Here is a 12,192-nt window from a genome sequence, read left to right as displayed (position 1 = left end):
TATTGGTTATTTCAAGTTGCCATTATAAAAACCCTCTAAATGGCAACCTTATAATTTTATATTGAATGTATATAAAGTATGTTAATTTTAATGTAATTTTTTTTTAAAGTTAATTTAGACTTCGTTCCAAAGATTGAAAAGACATGTGCAATCGATTTGAGGAACGAAGAATTGTATATATCGTAATATTTGGAACCACAAAAAAGGCTATAACGTTTCCGTATTTTCACCCAGATCAAATCTTATCTTTAATAAAGCCTATAACACTTCCCTATTTTCACCCAGATCAAATCTTATCTTTACCAAAGATACATTATCCTAGTAAAAAAAAAATTGTGTTTTTTATTGAAATTAGAAAACTATTAACTAAGAAAACTCATCACAATAAAATATATATATACCCCTCAAAAAATGTAAATTACATTGTCAGATGTTCACACCATATCTTATTTCTTTGTCAAAGAAAGAAAGATAGAAAGAAAGAATGAATGAAAGAAAGAAAGAAAGAAAGAAAGAAAGAAAGAAAGAAAGAAAGAAAGAAAGAAAGAAAGAAAGAAAGAAAGAAAGAAAGAAAGAAAGAAAGAAAGAAAGAAAGAAAGAAAGAAAGAAAGAAAGAAAGAAAGAAAGAAAGAAAGAAAGAAAGAAAGAAAGAAAGAAAGAAAGAAAGAAAAGAAATCACATTTGAGTAAACTTTAAATTAAAATTATGGATTTTTATATAAATTTAATTAGTTAGACTAGATATTAATTTAACTTTTTTACATTCATAAATTCAATATACCAAGTACCTTTAACGCTAATTGATAAATATTGATATTTACAATTATTTATTATTTTGTAATGAAATTCAAAAATTTGTTAATTACCTCTTGTAAGTGCATAGAATACTTATTATGAACATTATAAACTCTTCTCTTCCTTCACCAAAACTTATTAAGTTTTTATAAAACGGTTATTATTCTCAAAAAAAATTCATATTTTCAACTATTGGTCATTTAAAAGAATCAATTTTGTAATTTTATTTTTCTGAAAAATTTAAATTTTAAGTTAAATTTTTTGTTATAAATATTGTCATAATTTTTTTGTAAAGTCAAATTAGCAAGCATAGATGCTATCAGAGTTAGGTTAAAATATCTAATTACAAAAAAATGAGATTTTACATATATTTAAAAAAATATTAAGACTAATATAATATAAATATTCATTAAATATTATGTCCGATAAGTGTTGTTAAATTACATAACTTCGATCAACTATAAAAGAGCGTAGCCATGGTTTTAACCAAAAATATTCCAATCGATCTTCAAGTGGAAACTCAACTTAGAGGGCATTCAATATTTTAGGGCTAAAAACTTGACCAAATCACAATAAAGATGGCCAAAGTTCGTTAAATTTAACAACGGTACGTCCGAGCTTATGAATAAACCAGAAGTCAAATTTTGATACTAAAATCTTTCTCGAAGGAGTCTACCATTTTTTTTATTTTCATTGGGAATTGGTTAAATTTATTTATTTTTTTATCATACCAATTTTGAATATTTTATTTTAGATTTAAAGTAAATATATGAAGATGATGAGTAAAGAAGTAATAATCAAATGTAGCATCAACTAGTGTTGTTGAACACTACCTAACTTTAGTGAACTATAAAACAGCGTAGCCATGTTTTTATTTCAAACATATTCTTATCCAACCTTCAAGTTGAGACTCAACTTAGAGGCTTAATTCAATATTTTAGGCTAAAAGCCCTAAGCTACAATAGATGATCAAATATAGGTAATTTAACAACACACCACCATCAATATGAGACATTGTATTACTATGACCCATTTATAGGGAGCATATTAATGAAAACAAATCTTCTGATAGTAAAAAAATGTTTTGCCATGTTTACAAAAAAAAAATTACTAGAATTTAAGTTAGCATTACAGCATTACCTCAACCTTTCAACATGATAAAACATTTGATTAAGGGGATTTTTAGATACTATAGGGTAAATTATTTTAAAAAAAACAAACAATTAAAATAAAATAACAATATGTTTTTTTATTTTTGCACAACCCTCAAAAAATAAATGACAATCAAATATATAATATATAACAAAACAGATTTAAAAAATACATTAAAAATTGGATATTTTAATTTTCGTTTTTTCTTTATATATATATTCTCCTTTTTCTAAATTCCTTTAAAATATATTTCAATATAAATTATATTTTTATAAATTTACCTTAATTCATTGGTTGTCCTCGATAACCAATCCCCAAAAATTGATGCATTTTATTATAATAATTTGAAAAATCAAAAGGAATAGTAAATTCATTAAGAATTGATGTTACATTATTAATTATTTCGTTTCGAGTATTTGGTCGGGGATTGATCGACCTATATTTGTTTTTTAACACGTTGGATCAGTATCAGTAATAGAATCACCACTTACAGAGGAAGAATTGATCATGAGGAAATTATTTGTAATATTAGGTATTGAATTTGAATTAGATAAAACAGGATCAGGATTTAATGTAAATGAATTTGTATTACTAGATAAAATTTGTCGTATATTAAACATTTGAAAAATATATTAAACTCTATTTTATAAAAAAAATTAAGTTATATAAAAATTGTAAATGCAAAAAAATTACCGTATGTATTTTTTAAATCTGTTTTGTTATATATTATATATTTGATTGTCATTTATTTTTTGAGGGTTGCGCAAAAATAAAAAAACATATTGTTATTTTATTTTAATTGTTTGTTTTTTTTTAAAATAATTTACCCTATAAAATAAATGTTTTACCATTGTAATTTAAAAATTTTAGCATTCAAACAATTGTTATAATGGGGAAAAAAAACAGGTTAATACTAAGATTAGTTGATTTATCAAGGTCTTCAACTGATTGTAAACAAATAACCTCTGAAAAAAAAACTTTTTTTTTCCGTACCCTTTTCTTTCTTTCTTTCTTTCTTTCTTTCTTTCTTTCTTTCTTTCTTTCTTTCTTTCTTTCTTTCTTTCTTTCTTTCTTTCTTTCTGTAGTGTTTAGCCATGTTTTTATCCAAACAAATTCAAATCAATCTTCAAGTTGAGACTCAGCTTAGAGACTTAATTCAATATTTTAGGGCTAAAAGCTTGACCTCAGCCACGATAGAGATGGTGGAAGTGAGGTCATTTAACAAATGTACCCAACAGCAGCAGATATGATTGTTAATAATGATTTAAATTTCGATACACAAACTAATATTTTAAAAAAAATATCTATGAATGTTTTACTCAAAAGCGATTATTTTAGTTACTATTTTCCTTACGTTCTAGTTCTACCATACTGACTTCGCCTAGAACTTGTTCCTCAGTGATTATTAAATCCTCACTATAAGATTTAAAGATTATTTCAATTACCATGGTTATATTGGTTTTTATTTTAAAAATTGGATTGTAAAATTTATAAGTGGGATTATTTGGGAATATATTTAATTTTACACAATCTTTAATCAAAATCAATAAAAAAATTAATTGATTATTTTTTTGGGGGTTAGGGTTAGGGTTAGGGTTAGCGTATGGGTTAGGGTTAAAGTTAGGGTTAGGGTTAGCGTTAGGAATAAATGACGATATCTACTGGATAAATATATTTCTTGCATCGTGTAGGTAGCATCCGACCCTATATTTTATTTTCTTCCACTTTTATATCTTCCATAATTTATTATTATTATATATAAAAGCATTCGGTTTTTTTGAAATGAATCTGATTTCCTTAGCACGAATATCTATTATTAATTCAAAATATATTTGTAAATTAAAATTATAAGAAAAAAACCTTCATATATGTAAAAAAAATTATATACAATATCCATTTATTTTAAAAAAAAGTCGGTAGGTCGAGGTGGTGGGGCTTAATGACCTGGGTATAAACGATTGAATGATTTACCAAGTTTTTATTACTTCTGATTGAGTAAAGACTAAAGATAAGTTCGTTCACGCTCTCGCCTAGTAAAATTCGCTGTGCCATGTGGCGCGACTTAATTTATATCAGCTTTCTTCTGCTAAATAGCATATCGCCAATTATCTTTAGCCAACTTAAAAAATATTAAAAGGGTATAGATAGAACAATTTTCCAATTAATAAGCCTATTCATCGATATCAAATATTTATATCATTGATCTGCCGTTCTTATCATTTGATTGGTTTAAAGGAATTTTGATAAAAAGAAAATGGGTGCCAAATCACGGAAATCTGTTAATTCCATCCACTCATCTACATAAATATAATGATATAAAATTTAAAAAAATCATAATTTTTACCTAGATGTTTAATGGATATATCATTAAAAAAAAATTTTTCTAGACTTAATTCTTGTAAAATATTATCAATTATACTCAATTGGAGTCGTGGTAAAGACGCAAAATATGTTATCAACCTATAGAATCTGCTTGGAACCTTTCAACGCGATATATAGACATTAAAATTTCTATAATTGAATGAATTATAGAATACAAAGTCTTTACTAAATTGTAATCGATTAAAGTCTTACGACATTAATATTAATGAACATCTAGGTAACAAAACATAAAGTGCAATTCATGAAATGAAACATCATATAAAATAAAGATCTGATAGAATAAATAGGGTTATTTTGAAATATAAAGAATAGTTCATTTGCATTAGCATTTAGCGGAAGAGAATAAAAGAAAGTGATCAATTGTTTCAGGAGTTATCAACTTAAGCAGAGGGGTCCCTTAAGAATTTTCGTGAATATATGTGGTAAACGTCTCAACAGGCGCTACGAACTAGGTTATTATATAAATGTTAAAACTGATTCTATTAGATTTAAAATTAATTTTTCTCTTTTTATTTAAAAGGCTGATATTCAGAGGCGAACTGGGTTTTTTTAGATGGCTGAAGTCTTATTTTACTTTTTAGAACTCTTGAGATTTCTACTTCATGATTCGGTCTTTTATCTCACTGTGTTAATATAAATTACATTATCCATTTTATTTTATGAGGTATTTATTACTAACAATAGATTCACTAAATAAATATTTACAATCAGTATGATTAGGTACTAATATAGGAGATACTAAAAATTGTAACTATTCCATAATTAATTTAATATATTAAAAAATAATAGAAGTGATAATTCTTTTGATAAGTTTTTAAGGCTGATATATAAAAAAATTTTCTCATCCCTCAGAAATCATCAAGTGTACGTAAAAACGCCTACAAATCTTCAAGATTTTTTATACAAATTTGGATATTGATCATGAAAAGGATTTCAATCGGAGTTTTTTAAAAAAGAATTATTGATACTTTGTATATCATTTTTTGGTATATTTACATAAAATGATTACTGTGAAGCTATTTGTATTGAATTAATTTAATGAAATTTGAATATAAATTTTGTAAAGATAAAATGTTTAAATTGTAAAGTTAATCGAAAGGTTAAATTATAAGAAAATTAAAGGAGAATTATATAAACCTAGTTGAGTTTCTATACAAAATATTAATAATTTGTAATATTTAGTAAATAATGTATTACTTTGACAATATAGGTAATATGGCCTCCTACAGTTGCATAGAAAACTTAAGTTATAGGATCATTTGTTTGTATAAAAATAAATAAATAAAATCAACAAATAAAAAAAATAAAAATACGTACCGATGACATGTCGTAGCGATGACATGACGTAGCGATGACATGACGTAGCGATGACATGACGTCACCGTAGTGAGGATATTCGAAATTTATAATGTAGATAATATCGATGGTATTTAAATTTTAGTAGTATAAATATAGAGATGAAAAAGGTAATAATAAAGAAAGGAAATTATTTTTTTATATAATTTTTGATTTGATTTTATATTTTTAGTTCGATTTTACGTTTTAGTTTAGTTTATGTTATTTTAGATTTTGATTATATTTAATAAATTAAATTGGCAACTTCAATTCGTGTTCATATTAAATATTCAACTTCTAAACAGTTACAATCTTCTATCATGTTTTATACAGTGTCCCCAGGGGCGTCGCTAGCCTATCTCAGGGGTCAACTTATGGGTGGGGGGGGTGGTGGCTTCGCCTCCATAGCCCCCAATTTGTGAGCCTTAAGCCGTGTTTTATATTAATATATTATACTTTGTAAAAATTTGCTAACTCTAAACAAGAATTTCGTATTTGGTCTTTCATTATATTTTTCATACAAAATAAACTAGCATATAAATAATTAAATATATCTAAAAATAATATTTTTTTGATACAAAATCTATTTATTTCAGTAGACAATGTTTTATAGAATGGACTAATAAGAATAAATTTATAGGCCTTACCAAATCAACAATTCTTGGAGAAGAGAATATAAACGACCAATCCAAATCATAAAACTATATGGTGATTAGAGCTTCCTCTTAGATGACATTTTGGAAGTTAGATAAGTAATCGAGAAAATTATTGTGAGATATTAAATTTATAAAAGATTATCTTCCATTTTTAATGATATAAACGACTACACAGTTGACCATTATTGCTTATCTAAAATATGCAGAGTTGTTAAAATATACTTTTTAAATGGATCTATATACAGATACATAGTCTAAAAATTTATCTAGATACAGATACAGCTTCTAAAAAGTTTTCTAGATATAGATACAATTTTCCATATATCTAGGTACAGATACATTTTTTTATTATACTCTTAGATAAGGTTTGAAAAACCTAGATTAGGATTGTGAAAATTCATGAAATAATCTAAAATATTTATTGACTAGATATTTATCAAAATATAACTAGAATAATGATTTTTAGATGAGATGGATTGTAATATCAGAATTTGCTTGTTATTGATAACTCGGACATAATATTTAATTAATATTTAAATATTCTTTTTTATATATAAGTTTTAATATTTTACATATATATATAATTTTTTAATATATATATTAATATTAAGTTATATGCTCATGTGAAATAAAATAAATTTTACATTCAAATATATTTATTTATAATATAAAAAAGCGTTAAATATCCTAAAAAGTATGTAAAAACAGATACAAATATCTCTAAAATAATATCTAGATACAAATAATTTAATCAAACTTTGTAGATACAGATCCCTTATTTTTATATCTAGATCCTTTAACAACTCTGAAAATATGCAATCATATGCTCTCAGCAGCTGTAGTAATAATCTTAAATTATATAGCACAAATAATAGATTCTGGTAATTTACAGTCATAGCCATGACTCTCATGATGGTAACCCATATCAGAATTTATTATGTTCGATAAATTTACGAAAAAAACACTATAAATCTTTAGAAGAAATTATGCACATATGTTTAAACCTTGAGTTATTTACACGGTAAGGATGCCATATTAGAAATGAAACATTTTGTAACTATAAAATAGGAACCAGAGTGATATCATGAAAAAAAATAAAATTTTATATATTATTGTCGCACCATATTTAGTTGGTATATTATATCTTAAAATAATAGTAATTTGTAATAATATTGAAAATATATTCGTATAAAAATTTAACTCAAAACTCTTTTTCATAGAAGAAAATTAAATATTACCTAAATAAACATAAAAAAATAGAAGAAAAGATATTTCATTTATTATTTCCATTCTAAGATGAATAATAAGACGTTTTATTATAATAATATTGTTATTAAATAGATGGCGTTAAATAGTTGAAAGCAAATTGTTACTTATATTTATTATCAAAAGCATTTATTATAAAATTTTTAAAAATATTAATTGCAATATATTATATAACTGTCAAATACGTCTGCAAAAGTGGCATTTTACCTAATATTTTCTAAATAATTATATATAATAGAGGATTGTAAACTGTTTGTCTAATTACTTTTTATAAATAACTCTCTTATACTTATTTGGATTTGCACCTTGAAAATAATTTTAGAAAGTGACATGATAATTAAATTTAAAAATCAACAATATAGTTGATTAGTGATGTTAAACTCGGCTAATTACCATATTAAACTTGTTAATTTTCAAATAATAAATTATTATTCCTTCCTTCCTTCCTTCCTTCCTTCCTATTTAATTAGGGTTATATAATTTAAAATAAAAGTCAATTAAACTTAATGTTAATGCCACATTAATATTTAGTGTGTGATATTCTATTTTTATTACAGAATTTGATTGCAAGTTGACATAGTGAAAATATAATTTATATGTATTAATCTAATCTAATAATTAAAGTATTCAATAGATAAAAATTTAGATGTCTTATTAATTTTTAAATAAAATTAAATCTATATATTACTAAATATATATTATAAAAGAAATCGTTCAGTTAGCAATCAAAAAAATTTATTTTTAGTATAAGTAAGTATTAAGGAGTCTTCAAAAAAAAAATTTTATTCAGGGGGCTATTCAAATTTTTCAAGGGGCTCTAGCTCTAGCGCATCCCCCCTAGCCACGCCACTGAGTGTCCCCCTTAACCCTTATTATTTTATATTAGATAAAATGACTTCATTAGAATCATTATTAAACTAATTTTGAAAATATCGTAAATATTATATAAAAAATATTATATTGCATTTAAAAATGCTAATCAGCAGCCATCATCATGCATCACTTTTTGTGAGGCCTCATTCTCTGCACTTACAAGAGTTCCTTCGAGTACTAGAGAGTTTATGAAAAATCGACGTACACAAAATACAATATTTAGGGCTTCTGGAAAAAAATAATTTATAATTTAGCTTTTAATTCGTTCATTTTTAAATTTAAAAATAAAAATCATCTACAAATATTTAATAAAAGTGGCGAAAAATTTTAATGAGTGTCGAACTATTTGTTTTATTTCATAAAATTATTGCAGCTGGAAATTCTTAAGTACAACCCTGTCCCTACATTATAGAAAAAGAACAAATGACCTTACAAATATTTTTTGTTTCTAGAAAATCTCCTTATTTGAGATTAAATCTGTGTCTCCCAGTACTCCTCTAATACAAATATTGACCTTGTTATAATAGCCAAAGGGTCAAAAATTAAAAAGTACCACGAACTTTCAGATTATCTCAATAGTTATTTATATCAAATGGCCCTTATATCAGTTTTTAAAAATCTTAGGTAAAATAAATTCTCAAATCAATGGGGATCGTGGATTCAACCTTACAATCAAACCAAGTTGATGTTATCTGAGTTTTCTGTTTTAGTTTTATGGATCTTAATGTTAGCCTTCTTCAATTTAAAATTCGGTGGCTTTATGTTTTTTCAAAATATTTTCTAGTCATGTTTTTAGCTAATTTTTTATTATTTTTAAAGAAAGGATAATAATTTAATTTTTTTTTTAAATATTCTTAAAGAAACATAACCACCCCTCTAGATTTAAAATGTTTTTTACAAATGGATAAAACTATTCACAAAAAATGATAATATTAATAATCTGTTTTTAATATATTTCATTCTCCCCTATTAATTTATAAATTACTATTTAAATTTTTTATTCAAAAATATAGGTCATTTGCTATGATACACATCAAACTATACATATAAATTTATTCACAAATAAGTCATTATTAATAGTGTATATATAAAAGAGATATATTTTGATATCTATCTGCAGTGTTGTGATGATTTAATGAAACATATTGACGATTAAATTAAGACTCATCCATATAAAATTATTTTCTTTGCAAAAATAATTAACAAAAGTAGTAATAAAATAAATTTCAATGATGTTTTGTCTATATTTTAATTATTTTTGCAAAGAAAATAATTTTATATGGATGGGTTTTAATTTAATCGTCAATATGTTTCATTAAATCATCACTATACTATATATATAAATAATCACATTGGAAGAGATTTTGACATCAATCAATAAACCGTTCTGAACCATTTTCGCCTTTATGTCGATTATACAATTATTTTTTTTAACACTTTAAAGGGATTGAATTACTATGGATGACTATGAATCAATTATACTTGTTAAAAATAATGTAAGCATTTATAATATTGCTCCGGTTTATGGAAAGACGAAATATAAAGCTGCAGATTGGAAACTAGATAATCCTGATTGGACTGGGCGATTAAAATTGATTTCTATTCGCGATAAATGTTCTATCAAATTCGAGGATGCAGATGGCAAACTTTTTGCAGCATGTCCTATTGACAAATACCCTGGTAACTGCATCGAAGGTGTAAGCGATTCTAGTAGATATTTTGTGATTAAGCTTCTAAGTGAAAATGGTAGATCAGCCTTTGTAGGATTGGGCTTTTTAGATAGATCAGATTCCTTCGATCTAAATTTAGCACTTCAAAGTCATTTTAGATGGCTTAAGGATAGTAAGGATATAGAAAAAAATTTGATTCAAAATAAAATGGAACCTACCATAGACATGAGTCTAAAAGATGGACAGACTATAAAATTAAATTTTTCACTGCCTAAGAATAAAGAAAGTCCAAGCAATAATAACTCTAAATTAAAACCGACATGTTTGGTAAAAGTGCCAATTTCAACATCTACAAATTCAGATTCCAATATAAACTCAGTGATCAATCAAAAAAAAATCTTAATGGCGCATGAAACATCAACTAATCAAGTATTGAATTTAAATACAAGCTGGGAAACATTTTAAATTCCAAAAAAAATATATATTGACTAAAAATGCTAACAAAGACATAATATTTATCATATGTAATATATATACCACTCAGTTTTATTAATGTATTACATCAAAAATATAATATTTAATAAAATTAGTAATGTTTATAAAACATTTAAAATTAAATTATATGATTCATTTAATTATTACTATAAAACTAAATTATAATATTATTTTTTTTATGATTAATATATTTATCTGCTATGCAAATAAATAAATTTTTTTTTTTAAAGTTATGAATAAGTTTAATGATCACTTTAAATTTATTTATATTACAATTCTGAGTTAACTATTTTGTCTTAAAATTTTTACATTTTTTAAGAAATCATTAATAATATCTTTATTTTTAAAGCTAGAAAAAATATGATGGTTTGTCATATGAAAAAAGTAATTTTGAAATTCAAACTACAAATTTTCCTTTTTTGACATATATCCCCCCCCCCCCTATACTTTTAATGCCATAATTTGAGTTATTAAGAAAAATGGGAAGGAAATCAACCATATAATGATGAAAATCAATAATGGATGGTAAAAATCTGACTTAATATTTGTCAACAATTGGGGGTTAAGCCCTACACAGACCCATACCCTTAGTAGGTGAACACTCATCATACCTAAATCAGAAGTCTCCTAACTTATTATGATTTAATGCACAAGTTTATTTGCTAATTATATGTTTACTGGACACATCCAGATATGATATTAAATTTTTACTAATTTCCTGGACTTGCCCTTTACATATGACAAAATATCAATTTTATAAAATATTGTGCCCAGTTTATTAAAACTTTACAACAATCTGGCACATTAAAATTTTTTGTACAAATTTTCGGCCAATGCTTCTTAATGTCAATTAAGGATCTTTGTTGCTTGTCTCTATAAAAACCATTTTATAAATCAATTGTCTTTTTATCTGTATTTGTAATAGATGGATGTTCAACAGATTATAAAATAGTAAAACAAAAATTTCTTTGACATTGAAAATTAATATATCAAAATTTTAATTTCTCACTTTTTTTCATATAAAAATCAGAGACAGGCACACGGGTTGGTTTGCATTTTATATCCTAGCGTTTTTATTTTATATCTAGGCCGGGCCTTACATTTTAAAACCGATTATTTTATATCTCGATTATGAACTAAATACCCATATCTAAACCAGAGCTTCCAACCAAACGGCGAAACTGGAACGAGCCGCTATAATTTTCGAAACCGTAACCGAACCGTTATATTTTTGAGCCGGTTCATAACGGTTTTTAAATTATTGAACTTAAATTTAAAATTTAATTTTTCCTTGGGGAGTTCAAAATTAAAAATTTTTATTTTTAACCATTAAATCGCCCAATTATCTTCCTATCAATCAAAATGCAAAGTTTATTGTTTTTTTTTAGAAATTAAGCAAATTCTTAAGAAGCAATCTTCATGGCTAAATTAGATGATTATAAAAATATTTGTATATATTAAAAAATAATAATTTCCCTAACATTAATATATATATATATATGGTTTATTAAATTTGAATTACTGGAACGAATCGAAAAGAACAGTTATAAATTCTAAACCGGACCGAAT

General features: G+C 24.8%; 1 protein-coding gene across 1 annotated transcript; it reads left to right on the top strand.

The window, feature by feature from the left end:
• Positions 1-9,859: 9,859 nt before the first annotated feature.
• Positions 9,860-10,557, top strand: LOC135930648 (NECAP-like protein CG9132; the record flags this gene model as incomplete). Its single annotated transcript, XM_065467464.1, has 1 exon — positions 9,860-10,557. A coding segment is annotated over exon 1 (642 nt), but the record flags the coding sequence as incomplete, so codon positions are not given.
• Between the last annotated feature and the right edge of the window lie 1,635 nt (positions 10,558-12,192).

Source organism: Gordionus sp. m RMFG-2023, unplaced genomic scaffold (genome assembly GCF_954871325.1).
Source record: "Gordionus sp. m RMFG-2023 unplaced genomic scaffold, tfGorSpeb1-WG-v2 contig_178, whole genome shotgun sequence".
Taxonomy (NCBI): domain Eukaryota; kingdom Metazoa; phylum Nematomorpha; class Gordioida; order Chordodea; family Parachordodidae; genus Gordionus; species Gordionus sp. m RMFG-2023.
This window is presented reverse-complemented; position numbering and strand designations above follow the sequence as displayed.